The sequence below is a fragment of the Camelus ferus genome, chromosome 12 (genome assembly GCF_009834535.1).
Source record: "Camelus ferus isolate YT-003-E chromosome 12, BCGSAC_Cfer_1.0, whole genome shotgun sequence".
Classification (NCBI taxonomy): domain Eukaryota; kingdom Metazoa; phylum Chordata; class Mammalia; order Artiodactyla; family Camelidae; genus Camelus; species Camelus ferus.
Genome location: NC_045707.1, coordinates 19,093,307 through 19,117,267, shown reverse-complemented (window position 1 = coordinate 19,117,267; position 23,961 = coordinate 19,093,307). Strand labels below are relative to the sequence as shown.

The window sequence follows — 23,961 nt, the reverse complement described above, 5'->3', positions numbered from 1 at the left end:
AGATTAAATTCACAGAAATCCAAGGTTGTAAATTCCAGAAATCACCTTTCCCCACCTATATTCTACAAAGATAAACCCTGAACCAAAATTTATGATGCAAAAGTAGTCTGATGAGTGAAAAGTCTCCAAGATTTGAGCCTAATTCTTATGCTGTCTGTGTAGCCAGCTGTAAGCAAACAATTGAAATTCTCAGTCTCCTCATCTGTAAAGTGGAGAACTATAGGGAAAAGTTTCAACAGTTTTTTGTGAGATTAAATGAGGTGATATGTGCACAAATGTTTTATGCTCTGTAGTAATACGTGAGTAGTGAGTGTCAGGGAGGAAGAAATTTTCCTGTACCCTTCTAGATTCTTCTGGCTGGTCTAAGAATTAAATTGACAAGATGCCTTAACAGGAGGAAGTCAAACAAAAGTTTAATAACATGTATCCATGGGTGAGACCCAGGAGAAGTAACTCACAAAAATGCCATCCTCACCTTAAAAATCATCCTCGGCTAATGGCCAAAGAGGATATTGGGCGGGGGTGGGGGGGACTTCAGAGGGGAGGAAGGCAATTCACATGGAGATGGAAAAACAAATGTTTCGTAAGTAAATGTTTGGTGGGCCATGTAAAGACAAAGGGACACAGAGTGGACTCAGCTCTCTAAATTTCCCGCACCACACCTAGTACACCTTCTCCAGTGGTATCTTCCTATAACAGGCCCTCTACCCAAAATCTTTAGACAGTTGAGGTCAAAATTTCTTCCTAAGTCTTTTGAGCCTTGAGTCTTTTCAGCTTTTCAGCTTGAAATAATCTGCATGCCAGACAGACATTTGGGGGTGGTAAATTTTGCCCCCCTACGTGAGGTTTGTAATGGATGGGCTTTATGCTACTTTAAAATTCTCGCAAAATTTCTGTTTATCTAGCTTTATCTATCTGTATCTCTTCATTTATCAGGAACGTGTGTTCAGACATGATACATATCAACTCTAAGAGCTACCTCTAGGAAGGAAGTTAGAAGGAATGGGAGCAAAATGAGGCTTTAGTTATATCCTTAATATTTTATTTTATAATATTTTTTTATTAACAGACATCTGAAGCAAACATGACAAAATGTTTACACGTGTAAAACTAGAATGGCAGTGCAAGGGTTATTTGTCATGTTGTCTTTATGTTTCTGTGTCCTGAAAATTTTTCAATATTTAAATATCAAAAAAGCCACAAGAAAGCCTGTTGACATGCCTTCTTGAACATTTGTCTCTGGGAAGGGAATTATTAGGTTCCTAAAAGATTTCTGGAACATGAATGTGCTATTTGTGAATCATCAGAAGTAAGGTTGGGAACCCAAAAGTCATGTGTGGACATTAGCTTAAGTCTTGTCAACGAAAAATTAATCAAGAGTCAATCTAAGGAGAAACAGAAAATTGAATTCATGCCAGTCTGAGAACTATAACCCTCATGACAGTCTCTCAGGGAGCTCTGAGGACTGTTCCAAAAAGGTAAAGGGGGAGGTCAGTCAGTAGATGTGTGATTTTGGAGAAGAAGGTACAAGAATGGAGCAGACGTGATAGAAGTTACTGCCAGTCACGAGGAACGGACATCTTAGTTAATGGCTTTAGCGCTTCTTCCCCCCCCCCTTTTTTTTTAAGCGCAAATATGGGAAGATGCAAGAATCAGTTTCATAAAATTTTCTCATAAAAATATCCAACGATCTGAGGGCCAGTTCTGTCAGTTTTCCCAGAGCACGAAGTGCCTCGTGCTGATCTTCGCCCTGAGTTCCTTTCAGGGTATATGGCAGGTCGGCAACTACACTGGCTAATGACTTGGTTCTTGTAGGACTAGAAGGTGGGCAACACTCTTTATTTTACAATCCCTTCCCTTTCAGTCTTAATTTCAGCCAAGGTTTGGGAGGCCTTTCGTGATCAATTTGTCCCTTGGCACTAGGAAAGCTAGTTCCCAGGCCAGGCAAGGATTTTGTTGATAGGCCGCTCAACGGGCGATTACTGGCCTGGGCCCTGTTAACAGCAGCCCAAAGCCCTGGAATGCCTGTCCTACTAGTCTGTTATGGGCCAGGGAATGGTTCCCTCTTGTTGCTTCTCCCCATATCTAGAGTTATACTATCACAATCATTGATCTTATAGAAACTCTATATTAGATCAATCAGTTCAAGTCCTCTAGTCATCATTAACTTGATCTGAGGCTCAGACGTACATTTGATGACGCAAGAAACAGTAATCTTGTAAACGAAGCAGAATACAAGTAGTAACATTAACAGATCGTAAGTAAGTATTTAAGCTAAGACCTTCTATTAGGCACTGCCCAGCATCTCCTAGGTCTGTTCTGCACCAACTGCTGTGTTTAAGGGAAATGATATTCTGGCACTGTACGAAAAGTTCACAGAGATGTCTGCACGTACAAGGCAAGTGGAGGTCCCCCGTGACCTCTTACAGGTTGGATAAAGGAATGTCATCCTCTGAGGAGTTCCGTGACTGGTGCCAGAAGAGAAAAATTGCTCTTCATGGTTGAGCGGGTATTTCCGCCACTGGGGAGGCCTGGTTAACTCATAATGCAGATGCACAATGCACACTAGAGGGGAAGGAGCAGGCCAAAACGGCAGAGAAAATTTTTGTGTTTAAATGTTTATCTTGACTTAAAATATGAATTTTTATTTCATCAGTCTCTGCAGGCAGAATCTATGGAGAGGACTGGAAGAAGCTAAAAATAGCCACATGCTGCTTCTCACAGCCCCATCATCCCCCCTGCTCTGGTTTATGAACTGGGTATACAGGAAGAGCAGTAGCTTGGCTCTTCTGTGTAAGACTTGAAATGATGCTAAGGGACCTCTCAGTGCCGATGTGGAGAGAGAGGAGCAGCTGCGGATCTAGTCGCTAGGCATCGATTTTATGTCCTAAGCAATAACCCATGAAAGGCCTGGGGCTTGGGTGAGGGCCGTGAAGTTTCAAACCATCATACTCAGTGTGAAGGCACCAATAGGTCCAGGCCTATGTCCACATTTCTGTGGTATGTCCCACATACACATAGAAAAGCACACCGTCCCCAGGGTCAGCCTGAGCTGGTCCTCCCTCATACAGAGACTATGGAAACGCCCGCTGGGGCACACCTGGAAAACAGAAATGTAGTGTGCGCATCTGACAAAACCTTCGGTCTAACGAATGGCACCAAAGTCTGCTTTGGACAAATGAGGAATTTTATCAGTGCTAGTTTTTAGTGTAAATGTTTTGAAGTATCACATACATATCAGTAGCATTTTTTAATATAAATTGTAGTACAACTCAATGGATGTAAGTGTCAGTGATGCTCGATGAGTAAGTTCCAGCAGTCTGCTGTACAGCACAGTGCCTGTAGTTAGCAATTTGGTATCGTGAATTCCAAAATCTGTTAGGAGGATAAATCTCATGTTAAGTGCTCACAGGTAAACAAGGAAACCCTGGGGGTTGTTGGATGTGTCTGTTACCTTGACTGGTGATGGTATCGTAAGTGTTTAAATAAGTCCAAACTCAAGTTGCACACATTAAATATGTGCAGTTCTTCGTATGTCAATTATACTTCAATAAAGCTGTTAAAATAATGGCACTATAAATCGTATTGAAGTGTAAAATATTTACTGAAAAATGAAAGAGTGTTAAATATATGGCTCAATAAATTATCTCAAAGGGACTATACTGATGAAATCTGAAGTGGAGCACTGCCAGCTCTCCAGAAGTCCCTTCTGTCCCTTTCCTTTCACCACCCTGCTTCCCAGGGTAACCAATACCCTGACCTGCATCATAGATAAATTTTGTATTTTTTTAACTTTATATAATCATACAATAGGCACTGTTTTATGTATGTTTCTTCTTTTCAGTCTTATGTTTGTGCTATTTATTCATCCATGTGTTTGCATCCAGCAATAGGTCATTCTTTTTCATTGTTGTGGAGCATCGTCTATTGGTCATGTAATTTATCCATTTTACAATAACGAGGGTTTTGGGGGGGGTCTCCCAATTCTGAGTTATTATAAATATTATTTGGTTTTGGTGAACATAGAGGCACTTCCATTGATTGCTTTCCCAGAGGTGCAACAGGAGTGTGTTTTATTGTACTTATAGTACAAGTAGGCTTCAGGAGTTGCATGACTGTAGCTGCAGCATAAGCATTAAATGCAATAGTAGATCTCAGCGATCTAGTAGTTGACTGTCTCGGCTATCATAGTGTTTTTTAGTAGTAATAGGAAATATTGATTTATACTAGTATTTGTAATGTTATATTTACTTACACATGTTCATAGTATTATAATACATATTTTATTTAATTATACATTAGGAAGAGAAGTATATATTTGTAGTTCTAGTCATGTTATTAGAGTTACCCACTCTTAAATAGCTTAAGTATCATTTCACATTTTATAACATACATTAATGTACAGTTTCTTTCATGAGAAAATGTAAAAATCCAGATTTTAGAAAATATGGTCAATTTTTTTCACTATTGAAAGGAAAGTACCAGCAAAAGATGTCTATATATGCAGTGATTTGTTTTGTAAAATTTAAACACAGCTTGATCTAAAGGTGATGAGTCATTGAGCCCATTTTCATTAGTAAACATTTCACGAAGCGCTACTCCAATAGCGTGAGAGTTGCCTGGATCGCTGGAGGCTGATGGAGAAGGGTCGTTTAAGACCAGCTCCAATGGATGGACTCTAGTCAGTCTCCCTGTTAACTCACTTTAACATCCCTTCTCTGTTCCCACCTCCATTTGAGACTACACTCAAAAGCATCAAGTGCCACTTCCATTTTTGAAACTTTCAGGAAAGCAAAGTATAAAAACTCACAACACATCAGTGCTTAAAGTGAACTTGGGTAACAATTTAATACCTAGGCATCTAAATCCCATTACTTAATGCTTGAGAACATAGCAGCATCAAGGGGCCAGGACTGGGAGGCAGGCGCTCTGGCCCCAATTCAAAGCTTCTTCACAGACCGTGTCATTCATCTGTTTAGAAAGCGAATTTCTTCCTTGTGTAAGTTGTTTCTCACCACCACTTGTGCTGATTTCCGCCTGATCTCCTGAAGCATATAGTAACTGTTTGATAAGCCCTTATCTCAAAATGTAAAAGTGTAATCTCTAACCAAGATGCAATTTCTGCTGCTTCCTGAAAGACACGATGTTCAGCAAGAATGTGGCTCAGAGACAAGGAAGGAGGGGTGGATAGATAAGATGACCTCCTGAAAGTTTATTTTTTTAATTTCAATATTTTGTAGTTGTGATGTAAAAATTATGGCACCCAGACCCCTGCTTTTATAAATATATTTCTCCAATTTTGTTTCGATATTTTTTCTTTCCTTTGTCATCTAGCTCCTGAAGATTTATTGCTAGGCTGATTTTAGACGTGTGGTCAGCACAAAGGCAGCACCGTCTACAGCACAGTGCACTCCAGTCCCAGCTGCCCCCGACTACCTGAGAACTTGTCAGTCGAAATCATCACTTAGTTTTCTTCTACATAAAAGCAATTGAAAGACTACCAACTCTCACTGAAAAATTATGAGAATTTGTGGGAGATACTTGAAGAAAAGCTCCTTGGGAAATTTAGTGATTTAAGCCTATGACATTATTTTTGGTTTTTAGATATTCTGAAGAAGGGTTTTTTGAGGAAGCAGGACAGTCGATCTGCAATGGTAAGTTGAGGCGCTGTTCTTTCTTCCATTGTTCTTCTACCTCAGATCGCGATATGACTCGTGTGTGTGTGTGTGTGTGTGTGTGTGTGTGTGTACGTGCACACACGTATATATGCATAAGGATGCTGACTGTCTTGTAACTTCCTGCAAAAGACCTTATTCGTGGCCATGAGACAGTCCGGGAGGCCCAGAAGATAGAGTAAGCGTTGGCTCAGAGCTACAGGCTGACTAGTCCTCAAAGAGTATCTTCTGTTAGTGGCTGCTCAGCTGACAACCACGGCTGTGGCAAAAGGGCTTCATAAAATGTGTGCGTTTATCTATACTTAGCAACGCTGTATTATATTCTTGGCAGTTGCCAAGAGAGTAGATCTGAAATGTTCTTACCATTGCCAAAAGACATGACAGTTACGTGAGGTGACAGAGGTGTCTTAACTCACCTTACTTTGTGGTCATCATTGCACATTATATACATGTAGCAAATCATCATGCTGGTGCATCTTAAAGTTATACAGTGTTATATGTCTATTATATCTCAATCTAGCTAGGAAGAAAAAAATATATATATATATAAATAAAAAGTGTGTGTTTATATGTGTATGTTTACATATTTACATTGTGCTTATTCTTTGGCAGAGGATTGTGTCCACGACTGTGTGATATAGGGGATGGGCTAATTATAGATGAGTGTTTATGTGACTATTTCTGAATCAAAATATGAATGTGATTTCTGAGGTAGTATAGGTGTAGCTGGGGGTAGTTTTGCAAACATGTGGATGTATGATGTGACTGTGCAATTGTAGATGTGCATATGGGTGTGTGTGTGTGTGTGTGTGTCCAAGCCTGATTTTCTGTGATCTTTGCCTTATTATTGGACAGGGTGCCCCAGCCACGGAACCAGCTTTGAAGATGACTTGACCCTTGGAGCAGAGGGTAAGTGGCACAGCTCTGTGAGGTGAGGATCAAGGAAGAGGCCATCTATTGGATGAATTAAGGATGGACTGGAAGGGGAGAACTGCAGAAAGGCAGTCTATCCCCAGCGTCTTATCTGTAGGGAAAGAGCAATCTCACATGATCTCATGTAAAACTCAGAAAGCATCACTTACCTAGGAATACTTCCTCACTAGCCTATCAAAGTATCTGTGGGTCCATCACTGGAGCTTTCCTTTGGCCCCTAGGAAGATATCATACAAAATCCCCACAACACTGGCTTCCCAGAGAGCCTTGAAATGGTTTTCTGAAGAGGAAGCGCAAAGCAGCCTGAGTACGGGGTGTAAGAGAGAGACTGCATTGCAGGAAGATCATGGCTGGAATAAAGAATGGAGGTGCCCCAACCTACCAGTGTCCCTGGGACCTGTACAGACTTGTGTGGTGGGAGAGGCAGGAACACTAGCCTGGAGGGCTGAACGACTGTCTTCCTCAGAACAGAGAAACTCTTACCAAGACACCAGGCATGGTTCAGAAGTTCAGAGGCTCGGGGCCAGTTTTTTTCTGCCATATCTGTCCCCCTTCCAGGTCTGTGTTTAATCATCTTTAGTTACATCCATAAAGGACAGAGTTCATGGGGTTCAGGAACCTGGCAGGGGGGAACTGAAGGGGCTGAGTTTTAAGTTTGAAAGAGATGATTTTCATTTCCCCTTCTAATGTTCCCTTTGCTTTTCTGTTCCCTATCCAGCCACACTGTTGGCCACCAACAGCAAACTCTTCTCCAGGTAAGTGTTGTAGGTTCAGCCATGCTGAATGATAACTCCTTCAGGAGCTGCTGAACTGGGGTAGGTGTCAGGGTCAAAGAGATTAAAAACGGAGAACTGAAGAGTCACAATAGAGAATGAAATTTTCCAACCATGAATGAGACCATAGATTGAGTTTTTAACAGTAAATGGTTCAAGGGTACCGGGCTGGGAGTACGTATGCCCAGCAGGGCATGTCTTGGAGCCAGGGTGCACACTGCTTACAAGGTTAGTATGACTTACCTCTGATCCCTGCAGGAGTTTCCTGGAGACAGCCCGGCCAGGCCAGCGATTCAATCTTGGCTGCAGTTTGGCTTCCAGCAGCATGACTGGTGGGACCAACAAAACTAGTTCAAGGTAGGTATCGAGTAATTGTGGGGAAGATGAGAGGCAGGAGAGAATGGAACTGACCATTGCCGGTTTTTTTCTGGGATATCTTACTAGAGCTTTTATGCAGTCACATATTTGACAAGTATGGCCATATTTGCTTCAAGAAGAGTAGGGGATGCAGAGGAATCTACTGCTCAGAGCTGGATACCACATGTAAAGTACAGGTGGTCCCCTCTGCTGAGTCTTGTACCCAAGGAAGTGTAGTGTTGGTTGGTACCATCACAGTTCCTGGACTTACAATAAGTGCACAGTAAACAATAAATAAGTATATTGATTAATTGATTGACTGATTGATTGAAACAATACAATATTGATTTATGCAATCAATTTTATATCCCCTAATGCAGACCAGGCAATGACTACGTGGAATTTGAAAAGGTGAAGCAAAGAGCTTGCCCTTGGGAGCTCAACAATCCTATTAAGTGAACAAAATACACACAGAAAGAACTTTTAAACCAGATGGAAAGTGATGAAAACTAGTGTCATATAAGAAAAATCGTTTGGAATTTGGAGTCGAAGTTTGAATTTGAGACCTGTTCTCAGGCTTATTAGCTTATTAACTATCTCAAGTGGTTTGTCCTCACAGAGCCTTAGCCTTGGCCACACCTCAGTTCAGTTAACACAGAACCTATGGAGATGAGACTCAAATATCTGCATTTTTTTAATGCTCCCCAAGGTGATTCAAAAGACACCCTACGTCTTTTCATTGGAGAATTTAGTCCATTGACATTTAAAGTGATTATCGATAAATATGTGCTTGTTGCCATTTTGCTGCTTGCTTTCTGGTGGTTTTTGTAGTTCTTATCTGTACTTCTCTTCTTCTTTTAGTTTCTTCCCTTTTGGTTTGATGGTTTTTTGTTTTTTTTGGTTTTTGTTTTTTTACTGGTATACTTGTGTTCCTTTCTCTCTAGTTTCTGTGTCTCTATTACAGGTTTTTTGGTTTGTGGTTACCATGGCTTCATATATGTTGACCTATAACTATATTTCCTTGTTTTAAACTGGTAGTCATTGAAGTTCAAACACATTCCAAAAATATGTATTTTTTTACCTCCCCTGCATTCTGTGTTTTTGATGTCATGTTTTACATCTTCATATGTGCCCATTAACTGTTTACTTTAGTTATAGTTGATTTTACAATTTTTTTGTCTTTTAATCTTCATATGGCTTATGTCCCTTACACACTCATGGCCTCATTGTTCCACACAACTGCTGGTGCAAGTTACGTAGCAAGTTACAAAAGCACTTGGCAAAAGCCAGCCATGTCATAGTATGTGCCAATGGGAACTGTCTGGTTAATAATACAACCACAAGATTTATTTGCACTCATACTGCTTTTGATTTTTCAGATCCCTCTCATAGCAAATTTTCATTCATCTGGAATCGCTGTGATCAGTTTTCAAAATACTGTGATAGACTCTCATTCAATTTTTAAACCAGGGCTAGATTATAATTCTTATGTTTCAGACAGAGTTTAGGTTCAGAGAAATAAAAGCTTTTCTCTGTCACAGTGGAAGGGAGAGAAATGGCCAGAAAGGTATCTCAGTCTCCTGACGCTTTGATTAGATACTCTGGATTACCCTGTGCGTCAAAGTTGCCCCTGTTTACTCAAACTCCCTCTTTTCAGCATCTCAGAGATTCTGGACAAGGTGCAAGAAGATGCAGAAGATGTCCTCTTCAGTCTGGGCTTTGGCCACGAGGACCACAAAGACACTTCTCGGATTCCTGCCCGATTTTTCACCACCCCTTCTCAGGCCAAAGGCATTGATTTCCAGCTCTTCTTGAAGGCTCAGGTGCGGAGGATTGAGATGGAGGACCCATGCCTCATGCTGGCCAGTGAGTGTTACCACGATCCATACTCTGCCTCTCTCCCAGCCTCCAGTCATTCACGGGAGGGATCATTGGCTCTAAATCGTACCTCCTCTTGGTCAGCTTCACTCGATCCTTTCTCTCGGGTCTATTTCTTCCTATGTTGTCTTCAGTAAAGACCGAGAACTTTGATTTCTGCTTATCTCTCTTGAAGACTCTCTCTCATACCACTGTTACCTTTTTTTTTAGGCCTTCTTTCCTTTAGCTGAATCACATCGTAACAGTGTCCTTAAATCTTATCCCCATTTGCTGTTTCTCAGTTGGAATTACTGAATGTCCCCCACTTACAGCCACTACATTAAAATCATTTCCATTTAGGGCAGTGGTTCTTAGTTAAACATGTTAAGTTGTTGGGGAGGGTATAGCTCAGTGGTAGAGTGCATGCCTAGCACACATGAGGTCCTGGGTTCAATCCCCAGTCCCTCCACTAAAATAAATAAGTAAACCCAACTACCTCCCCCCAAACAAAATTGTTTTAATTAAATTAAATTTAAAAAATAAATAAATAAAAATAAGTTAAATGTTCAAAAATTAAAAAATATGTTTGTTAAATTGTGCAGGAGTTTATAAAACATTCATATTCATAGGCTTTTCTTCCAGAGAAGGTGGGGCTCAGGAATACTTATTTTAAACAAGCACACCCACGATTCTGATGTGTAATCCTTAGACCACATCCTTAGACCATACACTAAGGAAAGCTACGGGAAGGCTTCTCTACCTGGATCGGGGGTAAAAGACTCTTTGATTCTATATGTTAGAATATATTTCAAATTATATTCTTTTACAGCCCCCTAACATGATGGTGTTTTTGACAGTGTTGTTTCAGATTCTTTGTATCAGTTCAACTTAAAAGTTTGTTAACACTACCCTCCTGAGCTTCACCTGCTGAAACAAGGATTTTGAGTTGGAGTATTTTGACAAGCACTTTAGATGAATCTTATGCACACTAAAGCTTGAGGATGATTTATTGAATTTATTTTATGGGCCAGGTACATGATTAGATGTTACATTCTGAAAAAACAGCAGCTAAACAACAGGAACATGATTTTTGCCCTTAAGACGCTTACAGTTTAATGGGCATGTGGTTTATCACAGTGCTTTTCAAACATGGATGTGCATAAGAATTACCAAAGGGTATCGTTAAAATGCTTGGGACACAATCTGAGATTCTGCATTTATAGCAAGTTCCCAAGTGGTGCCGATGCTACTGGACTACTGACCACACATTGAGAAGCAAAGTCTAGTAGAAATGATATAGTCCGTGTAAATTTCTCTACCCCTGTCCATTGCCTAGTAATTGTCATCCCTCAAATTTGCTGCTATGAGAAGCTCCTGTAACCTTAAAGTTCTCTTACTTTCTAAGAAAATAATGCTAGTTTTGCCCTTTTTGGCATGTTTGTCACCCAAAGCAAACACAATGAGAGAGGCTGTTGTATACTGGAAGCAGAAAGGATATGCTAAACCAAGATAGAGGAAAGTTTCTCAGTCTTGTATAGAATTAATGTTTGAACTACTTGAGATCGGGAGTCAAAAAGTCAAGGAAGGGAATCCTGGGTGGGAGAAATCTAAATGGGAGAAATACTTGTGGAGACACTGCAGCTTCTTTCTGAATGTTGAGCTTCAGGGAGGCTACTGAAGGGAAAGATTCAAGAAATAATTTGCTGATGACCCCTAGACTCACCATCTTCAACCCTTGTATACAGGCAGGTTTAAGCAGGTGCAAACACTGGCCGTCACTGCAGATGCTTTCTTCTGTCTCTACTCCTATGTGTCCAAGACACCTGTCCAGAAGTTCACACCATCCCACATGTTCTGGAATTGCAACCCATCTGATGTGCCATCCATCAAGATTCTGGCCCCTGAACCTGACCCTCACTCACCCAGAGAGCGCCTCCGGAAAGCCATCTCCAAAATGTGCCTGTACACATGCCCCCGAGATCGGCTGTCACCACCCAACGATACCCCCAAAAGGAACAGTCTAGACCAAGTGGTGTGGGAAGTGATGGACAGAGTGAGAGGAGAGAAGATGGTCCTCCAGCAAGACCCTGGGTTTGGGCCAGGCCCACACGGATATCCTGTGCCCCCTCTCAGGGGTACAAAACTGCCCACTTCTTCCTGTCCATGTGTCCTCTGCCCTGAAGAAGAAACACAGCAGGGGATGGCTACCTGGGCACCATCACAAAGTCTGGAAACTCTGGAAACTCCGGATTCTAACCTCAAGATACCCTGTTGCACACATCCTCTGCCCAGAGCAGATCGGCAGTGGAGCACAGACTCTGCACAGGTAAAGAGAGAGCTGTGGGGTCTCCAGGCCACCAACAAGGAAGCCCATTCAGCCAAGGACGAGATCTTCTGGAAAAGAAAGAGCAAAGCAAGAAAGAGTCTCTTTCAGAAGAATCCCCTGGGCAGGAAGGTTAAGTCATTGGATCTGTCCACCATTCAACAGAAATGGAAACAGAGCCAAGGGAGAGCAGAACTGCACCGATCTTACACCCAGCAGCTTCAGGACGCACTTGACTCGGAGGAGGTGAGTGGGTTGGAGGTGAGGGAGAGGCTGGCAGAGAAAGGCTCTGGGCTCTTGCCCTTGCGTAAAGGAAATCCAGGCTCCCTTTCCCTTCCAGATATACCAACTCTTTTAACTGCATTCAGAAAACTTTGGGCCTGGGCTAATATAGAAGGAAAGAGAAAGAGAAATGGGCCCATTTTCTTAAGAAGGTCCAGGTTTCCAGCATTATTTTTTAACTCCTCATCCAACCTGATCTTCACTGAAGTTTCTCATCAAGCACGCTGTCATTTTTGCGATCCACATGAGTACAGATAGAGGTCAGTTGTACACGAAGTGAACCATTATTAAATAAAATATCTTTTCCACCTTGACAAGTGTGTAACCAGAGAGACTTGGAAGTGCAGATTCAGGTCTAGAATTCTCACTCTTAGAGGACTTCAGTGTTAGAACGTGGCAGTGTGGGCAGAGCCACTCCCCATCCCCTGGCCTGTCCCCTTCTCTTCCCATGCCCAGATCTGTCCTGCACCACGAGGGATTTTGCACAAACATGTGTGAACACCCCAGCCTGTGTATCCAAATGCCAGTAACACCTTACCCACACAAATAACCATCCGTTGGTCATCATGCAGGCCTCAGAGTGCATACACTAGGAGAAAGGTCTGCCCTTAAGAGAACAGACACCAGGCAAAGCCAGCACATCTCCCCGAAGCAGTCTTGGGGCCATTTGAATAGCATTTGGGGGGATTCTGGGTATGGTCTAGAGGGGTGGTGCAAGATCAAAGAGGACACATCCCCTAGCATCACCAATTCTTTATCTCACAGACTCTCTAAAGCTCAGGAGTCCTCTTGCCTGGGTCTGTAGACAGTACTGCCACCAAGTGCTGGTGTCTCGAGGAAGAGCTCTCAAATCCTTGCCACAAAGACAGGCATGATGATTTGCAATATGATTTGCATGTGTGTCACCCGTCATTGAATGTCGAGCTGCTCCTGCCTTTTTCACTAGCAGGTTCCTACCACAAAGAGAAGAGGCCAAGTCGCTCAAGTACACTCAGCCTCTTTCTCCTACAGCTCCCTGCCATCCTGCACCTTCCCCCACCACTGGTGCTGACTGAGTTCTGCCGGCGTCTTGGTTACAGGTGCACAGCAACTGTGAGGAGGAAGAGAATCACTGGCCCAGCAGATGCCGGTCCCCCCACCTCTACCAGACTTTTGCTGGCAAAGACTCAAGAAGTAAGTGCATCTCTCTCTCTCTCTCTCTCTCTCTCTCTGTCTCTCTCCCTCTCCCTCTCCTCAAACCTGGCTGCACATTATAAGCATCTGGAAAGATTTTTTAAAATACTCACAATAAAGAGTCCCACATCTTGCCCCCTTTTAACTGGTATGGCATGGAGACCAGGGACTGATATTTTGTTTTTAAGTTCCTAAGGTGATTCTATTATGGCTGGATAAATACTTCTCTAGATCAGTAGTTCTCAGACTTTAGTATCAAAATCACCTGGAGGGCTCATGAAACTTCAAATGGCTGGGCCACAACTCCCAGAGTTTCTGCCTGAAGAGGTCTGGACAGGGCCTGAGAGTCTGCGTTTCTGAAAAGTTCCCAGGTGATGTTCATGCTCCTGGTCTGGCGATCACAGTCTGAGAGCTGTTGTTCTGGGGGAAATTCTCTATAACTTTAATTTCCAAAATGCAATCTACAGACCAGCAACATTAGCAATCACTTAGGATTTTGTTAGAAAGGCAGAATCCCAGCCCCTCCCCACCCCTGCCCTGATGAATCATAATTTTATTAAGATCCTTAGGTGACACACTTGCACATTGAAGTTTGAGAAACGTAGTTTTGTAGCAAGTGAGGACCAACCATGGAGGCTTATACCCCTGCGCCTGCTTGTAGCTACTTTCTAATCAGCCCACATCATGGGACTTCGGGAAGACGTCTCAGTGTCTCTCCCGGCTATGCTCATTTAGGCTCTGAATTCCTTTCTGCAGCTGTGGTCTGATGTACAGGGCTCTCCTTCCCTCCTCAGAGAAGCACAGTGAATCTCACATAGGTAGTTACTGCAGTTATAATGTCTTTCTTCTAGATGTGAATTTTGAGTATTAACTCTTTAAGAGGTATCCTTTATTTTTTGAACATTTTAGCTAAAGATTTATTATTTAGACTAAGCAGAAATTAGTCTCCTGGTGTTTTAACCACCTGTCCTCCAGGACCTCAGAGAAGAAGACGTCAGGGTCAATAATTTTTGCAAGATAGTAAGAACTGAAATCCCTCTTGAATAAACAAATCATCTTGCTTGGAGTTCCCTCCATTTTAAATGTCTTAATACTATTTACTGTACTTCCTGGCCTGACAGCTTTTGGGTTAACACCAGAATTTCATTGTTACTGGTCCAGAATCACAAAGGTCTTTATGATTCTAACTCCTTTCATTCTAGTTATCTGTGGTTTTAGGGCTCTCACCACTCTTCTTTCTCTCTTATCTATCTTACCTTACTCATCTTCAAGTACATAGATGGCATGTCTCAGTCACTCACCAAAGAGGTAAATAGCAGAAGGCGGCAAAGCACTATTTGTAGTTGAAAAGTTTAGGATATGAAGTCAAATGATCTACCCATACTAGCTCAGTAATCCTGTGGAAATCACTTCACTTTTGTTTGTCCCTGTGAAACCTCCCAGGGAGCACGTGAAGGTAATGTAACGTACTGGGATAACTGTTGTGATGCTGCTGCTGCTGCCTTTAGAAAGCATATTCATGGGCATAAAATATTTAGATCAGTGATTCCCAATCTTGCAAGCTTTTTTTTTTTTTTTAATTGCTACTTCCTGAACTCCACCCAATAGAATTAAATACAACTCTCTTGGGTTTGGACTTGGATATTACCATCTATTCTTCTGTAAAAGCTTTCCCAGTGTCATCAGTTTCCTATTGCTGCATAGTAAACCAACCAAAATGTAGTGGCTTAAAGGGAAATTTATTTACTATTCCTCACTATTTTGTAGATTTGCTTAGATTCTTCTACTTGTCTCATGTGGGTTCACTTACGCAGCTGCTTTTGGCTAGTTGACTGGGCTGGACTAGAAGGTCAAAAATGGGCTCCCCCTACGGGTGCTGACCCTGGTGCTGACTGTCAGCTGGGCGCTCTCTCCATGTGGTAAGTCATTCTTGGCTTTCTTACATGGGTGTTCAGCAAAAACTCAAGTCACAATGCTTCTGTTTAAGGATGCGCTGCAAGTTGCACATGTCTCCTCTACCACATGTTATTGGTCAAATCAAGTCACAAAGCCAACCCAGATTCAAAAGGAAGGAAAACAAACTTTACTTTTGTAATAGGAATGGCAAAGCCACACTGTGAAAAGATATGTGGAAAGGAAGGGTTGTTGTGGCCATCTTTATAAACAGTCTATCACAGACAGTGATTCTGGTGCCCCATGGCGTTAAGAACGACTAGTTTAATTAAAGGGATTTATCCTCACATATTAAAGATGCCTTGAGGGTAAGCTCTCATCCTAAAGCTCACTAAAACTCAGCCACAGCATACAAAATTTGAAAGGAAATTAACTGCTAGACTTCAAATTCAAATGGAAAATGTGGAGTATATACTCCACAGCCAGATTTTCCTCCCCCCAAATTTAATTTACTCTAAAATGCCAAGCTTTGCTCAAGTGTTACTTGTCCAGCAGATGTCAGCCTCACACAAGAAAATGCCAGGATGTCCAGCAAAGCAGGTTGTGCAGGATCCATATGATTATATCTTTCTGGACAATCCACGTAATACCCAGAACACCATTTCCTTTCACAAATTTGTCCCATCTTTGATTAAATGTCAGTATACAGAAAGGCTGAAATTGAGTTGCAGGGAGGAAGTTTCCAGGAGTCATACATTTCAAATAAGTAACTAGATTCCATTTTCTCCCAGGGTGTCAGGATTTCATTACAGCAGGAGTTACTGTGGTTAGAGATGCTATATTTCACTTACTGTAAGATGTTCATTTTTATATTTGTAAAATAGAATTAGTATAACAATTGGCAATGTCAGCCAATATAATTGCATATATATGTATATGTATACATAACATATATATTTATATTTGCCTCCTTAGTGGAATATAAAATAATTGTAAGTCAATGGCTTATCAGATTCCATGAAACACAATAATTTAGAAATTGGATGCATTTATCCTCTCAGGGAAATGAGGAAGCGATTCTGTAGGTTTTCCTTTTCTGATTCCTTAGAAAAATATGAGATCTCTTTGCTGGCACAGCCTTCAGCTGAGGCAGGGAGAGGGGGTCACAGTGGTTCCCAAATCATTCCAATGTTCTATGAGTTTGTTTAATAATCTTTTCACAAATCTGTTACCTACCTCTCTCAATCCACTCCTCCATCATCCTTTAAGAGATCACAAGGAGTGGGGAATAGCTATGAAAACAGCTCAGTACGGCCAGGATTAAAGACTGTATGAGAAACATCGGTGGGGAAACTCACTCACCACCATCAAAGGCAGAACTAGATGGGACAGTCTTTCAGATCTACTGCCCCTTCCAGAATCTATAATTATCTCCCAGAGATTCATTGTCTCCTGGGGTCTCTGTGTCTAGTCCCAGGTGTTAACCTATCACCTGTTATCAGGTATAGGAGAGGTGCAAGCACAGACAGAAAGTGGTCGCATCACCCAGCCGGCCACCGCGTCTAGTTGCAAGGTCCTCATATGTACAAAGTCACTCCTCACCTGAAGAGGAAAATAGAGGTTGGAATCCAGTCTTCGAAAATCTCAAGGGTCTTTGGCTTCTGAAAGGGAGTTTCTTTTTTTTTTTTTTCTTTTTTTCCTAATTTATCTACAAAAAGTGAGTGCCTTTCTGTAAATAGCACAAGAGTTCCTTTTCTGTTAGAAGAGTATCTGGTCCCCAGCTATGAGCTTTCTTCCCTCTCACTCTATCATTTTAGTCTCTGCCAGAGAAGAAGTCTTGATCTTCCTCCAAAGTCCTGGGAAAGAATGACTCTCATCATTCCTCATAATGTGCACCAGGCTTAAGATTTTCAAATTCACAGGCCTTTTATTGGGGTCCTGTTGCTGAAATTTAAATCATTTGAACTTTACCACATTTATAAGAAGCAGGGCCAAGAAAAAAGCTTTTATTTTTTGCTGTTGTATCTTTTACTAGACCTGAGGTGGCACAGGCCCATACGTAGCCTATTTGTGAAGTGATCGTATCTAGAAGTGGGAGGGCAACTCTATTGGCAGCAGTGGGAGAAGAGATGGGAAAGATTAGGTGGGGAGGCTGGTGCAGAGCATGAGATAAAGAGGAAAACTAGTCTGAGATAATCCCACATGGTGGGTAACTCAACACACTATCTGTTTGTACTTAGTGGAACCTCTGTGAGCCAGGTAGCTACACACTGGCTCTATAATGAAAGATTTTACCATATGATAATATTAACCATAACAAATACTTATATATAGTGGTAATTACATGTCCCACACTATCCTTAGCACTTTATGGGAATTAAATCATTTAATCCTGTGATGTAAGTTGTTCTATTGTTCCCTATTTTCTAGATGATGACTCTGGGCACAACTATTTTTATACCAAATAAATTCTGAAGTGAGACAGGAAATGGAGGGGGAGGAGAGGGAAAGAGGACATGATGAGAATGTGATGATTATTTTTCTGCCTCATTTACAATTCTTAACAAGGTTGTTTGTGTCTGTTGGGGAAATACAATTAAAACCAAAATCTTCTGCCACCCCAGAAAACCTCTCCAGAAAGGTATAAGAAAGAAAACCGTTTTGGTTTTGAATAAGCAGCAAGACAGAATACGATGTGTGTCACAGGCAATTCACTAAAGAGACTGCAAAGGCAGGAAGAAATCATCCCCTCTCATGTAGCCAAGGAGATACAACCCTTGACATACATGTTGTCAAAATAAACAATAACCAGTCCTCAGGCAAGAGGACTTGACAGCACCATTTTCCACACAAAGTTCATCCTAGATTCACCTGGTAACTGGGGTGGCCAACTGTGTTAGCTAATTGCCTTTATCAAAGAAATAATAAATACCTCTCATATTTTTATGTCAGATGGTAGTTTTGCAGTTGGAGCCAGGCACCTAAGTTAGATCCCTACCCTCCCATGGAGACTGGGAGATAGGGATGCTGTGATCCCTGATGATTACATGTCAAAGCAATGGCTTCCATATCCTTGAGAAAAACATCTCTGAATTGTAAAGATGATAAGAGTTTTATTTGGCCTTTAAAAAAGATTTACATACATTTCAAAGAGACAAAGAATTTACAAGTTTTCTATAGAAACATACTTTACCTGGTCTTTGTACTCTCACTTGGCCTTGCTACAGCCTACCGATACCTCCCAGAAAGGTACTTACACAATCATCTGGAGCCCAGAATTTTGCAACATTCACTAAGGGAACACCTCCAGGTTCTTGGTCTGGAAGCCAGCAGTGTCTATAATTGCAGTCCTTTAGGACTGTATATATTTGCATATCTTGAAAGCTGTGGCCTGAGGGTCTAACTTCCAGTGAGTCCAAATTAGGTGTTGACTGAGATCCCTGCCTCTGGAATACTCACAGGTTGTGGTACACCCTCAACAACTGGGACCTAACAAGAATAAATCCAGACAAGCACAAAGTTTTGAGGCACAACCAAGAGCTAGGGCAAGGTTAAATGATAAGGTTCGTCTCCTACACAAGGCTGTTCCTTCAAGATTGGGAGATACAGCTATTTCACCTAATACATAGAAACAAAGAGGGTCAAGCAAAAATGAGGAGACAAAGGAATGTTTCAAATGAAAGAATAAGATAAAGACTCAGAGATAAAAAACAATAAAATGGAGATAAGGTATTTACCTGATAAAGAGTTCAAAGCAATGGTCCTTTAAGTGTTCACCAAACACAGGAGAAGAATGGATAAACACAATGAGAACTTTAACAAAGTTATAAATAAAAAAAGAAAGTACAAAAAGGAAGTCACAGATATGATAAATACAATAACTGCACTGAAAAGTACACTGGCAATGCTCAACAGCAGACTAGATGAAGCAGAGGAAAGAATCGGTGAGCTGGAAGACATGACAGTGGAACTCACCCAAACAGAGCAGCAAAAAGAAAAAAGAATTTTAAAAAGTGAAGATAGCTTAAAGAATCTGTGGGACAACATACAGAAGAATTTGAAGAAATAATGGCTGAAACTACCCCTAACTTGGGGAAGGAAACAGACATCCATATCCAGGAAGCCCAGAGTGTTCCAAACAAGACAAACCCAAAGAGACACACACCAAGATTATTATAAAAATGTCAAAAGTTAAAGATGAAGAGAGTAAAAGTAGCAAGAGAAAAACAACTTGTTAGGCATAAGCAAGCCCCATAAGACTATCAGCCAATTTCTCAGCAAAAACTTTGCAGACTGGAAGGCTTGATATAGTCCATGTGCTCCAAGAAATCAACTTCCAACCAAGCAATACTTTACCCAGCAAGGTAATCATTTAGAATTGAAAAAAAGATAAAGAGCTTTCCAGCCAAACAAAAGCTAAAGGAGTTCATCACCACTAAACTGGCCATGCAATAAATGCTACAGAAATTTCTTTAAGACGAAAAAAGGGGCACCAATTACTAACAGGAAAACAGACGAAAGTAAAAATCTCACTGGTAAAGGTAAATATGTATTAAAGGTAGTATGAAGTTTAAAAGACAAAAGTAGTCAAAATAATTAGTTAAGAGATACACAGAATAAAAAGATGTAAAATGTGACATCAGAAACAAAATTGAAGAAGAAGGTATAGCCCAGTGGAGCTATAGAGTATGAGCTTAGCGAGTATGAGCTTAGCAAGCACAAGGTCCTGAATTCAATCCCCAGTACCTCCACTAAAAATAATAAATAAATAATAAATAAATAAATAAATAAATAAATACATACATACATACATACATACATACATACATATATACATACATACACAATATGTGGATGGGGGTTAATTTAGGGTTTAGAATGCATTCAAACTTAACTTACTATCAACTTAAAAATATATATATATATATTATTTATATATATAAAAATATTTTTTTCAATAGCCAAGATATGGAAACAACGTAAGTGTCCATCAGTGAATAAATGTATAAAGAAGATGTGGTATATGTATATCAATGGAATACTATTCAGCCATTAAAAAAGAAATCTTACCATTTTCAACAACATGCATGGATCTCAAGACTATTATGCTAAGTGAAATGAGTCTGACAGAGAAGATAAATACCATATGATTTCATTTATATGTGGAATCTGAAAACAAAACAACAAAGCAAACAAAACAAGGCAAAATTGATTAAACAGAGAACAGATGGTGGTGGTCAGAGTAGGGAGGGATTGGAGCGTAAGTGCAATGGGTGAAGGGGATCAAGAGGTACAAACCTTCACTTATAAAATAAATAAGCTATGGGGGTATAATGTACAGCATGGGTACTATAGTTAATAATATTGTACTGCAAATTTGAAAGTTGCTAAGAAAGTAAATATTAAGAGTTCTCGTCACCCTCCCCTAAACACACACACACACACACACACACACACACACACACACACATGCTTTAGAAAGTGTGGGGGTGGAGGTGAAGCCTATTTCTCAACAGGGAAATTTAAACTTCTTCTTTTGAATTTGTACTTGCCATTATATTTTTTGGTATCTTTGTCTCTCTTCTTTTGCTTTCCCTTTATCTGTACTGCCCATTTCCACTCACTGTGGAAAGTAGAAAAGTAATTTCTATATGCACCCCATAATGTTCATTTTCTGAGTTATAAATTTCAAATGTTCCAGTGGATTACCAAGGCCATATCCAAGGGTGTCAAGCCACACAGCTTCAGGTGTCAACATTCCCGTAGACTGTAGGGTAAGCATTGCTCCTAGAAATATGCAGAGCAGAGTCCCTGTCTCCATCCCCACGATTTTACCCAGCCCTTCAGGTAGATATCACCTCCAGTGATTATATGGCATTTTCAGAGATACTATCTCATATACATCTTATAACCATACAGATAACAGAAACCATTTTATGCTTAAGACTCAGAGAAGGAAAATTATTTAGCAAGATTATGTAACTAGTTAGTTAATATCAGAATCAGAAAGAAAGCCTAGGTCTCCTGACTCCTGAACCAGTGCTCTTTTCATCAGAGCACTCTGCCCTGAGTGTGCGGAAGTTCAGACTGCAGCTGTGGATCAGAGCAAGCCTCATTGCCTGCACTTGGGTCTGACCATCATTAACTGTGTGCCCTAACCCTTTGAGCTAAGCACCAATAACCTGACTACCTTTGTCCCACTAAATTTTGTTTGCCTTCTTATGAATTCACTGGCAAGATGAGCTTTGTGCCAGTTAAGAAGGAATGCTCACAGGATACTTAGAGCTCCTAGGTTAGTGAAAGACATGAAAGGAAAATCAATAATTACTTTGATCTAATCTCATTAAATGCCCTGGGGACAGAAGAATGAACTTCCCAGAGAATGTGTCCAGGTGAGTCTGGACAGATGAGTAAAGGTTGAACAGGGGAAAGGCACTGGTGGGAGGGATTTAGAAGAAGAAACAGGGCATTGCTATCCCAGGTAGAGAGAAAATATGTTCAAAGGCAAAGAGGAACAGAATATCACAATATTGTATCTCAGAAACTACACCTTGTGCCTAGTGGGAGAAAGGGGATCTAAGGGAGATCAAAATTAAGAATAGGAAAGATAAATAGAAATCAGAATATGAAACAAAGCCTTCTGTGTTATTTTAAGTGTTTTAATTTAGTCTAGGAAGATAGGAAACCAGTTAAAAATTTATAAGGAAGTGACATGATTAGATTTATCTTTTAGAAAGAATATTTTAGCAGAAGTATGGGAGATGGACTAAATATGGAGCCAGTGGAATAAGGAAAATCATTAAAGAGTCTACCACAGTAGTTTGATACAGCCACTATGGAAAATAGTATGAAGATTCCTTAAAAAACTAAAAATAGACTTGCCATATAATCCAGCAATCCCATTCCTGGGCATATATCTGGAGGAAACACTAATTTGAAAAGATCCATGCGCCCCAGTGTTCATAGCAGCACTATTTACAATAGCCAAGACATGGAAGCAACCTAAATGTCCATCAACAGATGACTGGGTAAAGAAGTAGTGGTACATGTATACAGTGGAATACTACTCAGCCATAAAAAATGAAATGATGCCATTTGCAGCAACATGGATGGACCTAGAGATTATCATACTAAGTGAAGTAAGCCAGAAAGAGAAAGACAAATACCATATATCACTTACATGTGGGATCTTAAAAAAATTACACAAATGAACTTATTTACAAAACAAAAACAGACTCACAGACATAGAAAACAAATTTTTGGTTACTGGGGGGAACTGGGGAGGGAGGGATAAATTGGGAGTTTGGGATTTGCAGATACTAACTACTATGTATAAAATAGACAGACAACAAGGTCCTACTGTACAGCACTGTATTCAATGTCTTATAATAACCTATAATGAAAGAGAATAAGAAAAATAATATATATGTATGTATAACTGAATCACTATGCTGTACACTAGAGACTAACACAGCATTGTAAACCAACTATGCTTCAATAATTAAAAAAAAAAAAAAAACATGATGTGGTTCTTTCTAATTCCCATTGCAGGCTGTCACCACCACCACAGCAGCACCTGCTCTGACAGCAGTGGCTTCATAGAAGAGCCTAATTCCCACCTCTTCTTGCAGGAGGTTGTACAGCCTCCAACATCCAGCTGCGGCTCCCTGGCCCTGCAGACTCCCGATCTCAGTAGGAGAAAAGCAGCGTGGCGCACTGGGCAGAAGACCAGGGTGGGAGACTGGGAATCTGCGTCCTGATGCTGTCGTGAACGGCAGGCCCAGAGACAGACCTTAAACAGTCACTTCCTTTCTTTGGTTTTTCTACTATGCGGGTATTAGATTCCATGCTCTGCATGATGTGGACGGTGTAAACTGAACAAAGACTTAATTTTCTCCGCAGCTTTGACACTGCCTAGGGCAGTTAGAAGATTTAAGGATGATCCAGTTTGAGGAACAAGGTTTGGAACTGGAATATTCTCAAAATGCTCAAGCTAAGTGAAAAAGGACAAAACCCGCTTTCAGACTCTGAAACCTTGGTGCAACCTCAGTGGGACTCCCTGGGACTCCCTCTGAGCCTCTGCTCATCCCTACATATTCCCGTTAAATTCCAGAAAGTCTTCCACCACATCAGAGTCCTGTTTTTCTTCTTGAGGCCTCATCCAAGGAAATTCACATGTACCCCCCCCCCATTAAAGCCAGCTTCTCCCTCAGTCCCAAATGTTGTATCTTCACAGTGAAATAGATGCATGGGATTCAGTCCCTCCTCTTGGCCACTGCAAAAAGTTCACAGTATTTTCTGCTGGCAGAAAACAATACAAATAAAAATATGTTTTTAAACCTTGGCATTTTTAAGAGAGAATGAACAGTTGTGATTTGGGTCAGATGGAAAATATTTTTTAAAATATTAAGCCCCATCAACCAGTGGGGCTTAAGCCTCTACAGTGCTCTACCAGGCAGTACGTGGTGTAGAGAATCTTATACACATGCCACCCCCAAGAAAATGTCAGTAGAGGGGGAGCGGTCTCTCAGTCTCTCTCTCTCTCTCACACACACACACATTGCACACACACACACATTTACAGGAATGTATAACTTGCTTGCCTAACACATTGCAAAACAGCCAACACCAGGAGAGAAGGACTAGAGGGAAAGCATAGCCATGAGTGTTAAAGAAAAACATCATACCAGGCATG

The 23,961-nt window shown here is 40.9% G+C and overlaps 1 protein-coding gene across 3 annotated transcripts in view; it reads left to right on the top strand.

Moving 5' to 3' along the window:
- TESPA1 (thymocyte expressed, positive selection associated 1) overlaps window positions 1-23,605 on the top strand; it is a 63,035-nt gene extending 39,430 nt beyond the window's left edge. For 2 of the 3 annotated variants that reach the window (XM_032493043.1, XM_014557415.2), the window contains exons 4-11: window positions 5,605-5,654; window positions 6,531-6,584; window positions 7,327-7,363; window positions 7,640-7,738; window positions 9,396-9,604; window positions 11,341-12,164; window positions 13,280-13,373; window positions 22,818-23,605. In XM_032493043.1, coding sequence (XP_032348934.1) covers window positions 5,605-5,654; window positions 6,531-6,584; window positions 7,327-7,363; window positions 7,640-7,738; window positions 9,396-9,604; window positions 11,341-12,164; window positions 13,280-13,373; window positions 22,818-23,026 — 1,576 coding nt within the window. In that variant the 3' untranslated portion in view covers window positions 23,027-23,605. Of the gene's footprint in view, window positions 1-5,604; window positions 5,655-6,530; window positions 6,585-7,326; window positions 7,364-7,639; window positions 7,739-9,395; window positions 9,605-11,340; window positions 12,165-13,211; window positions 13,374-22,817 lie in introns of all 3 variants that reach the window. The other variant, XM_032493044.1, reaches the window with a different exon arrangement.
- The last annotated feature ends 356 nt before the right edge of the window (window positions 23,606-23,961 follow it).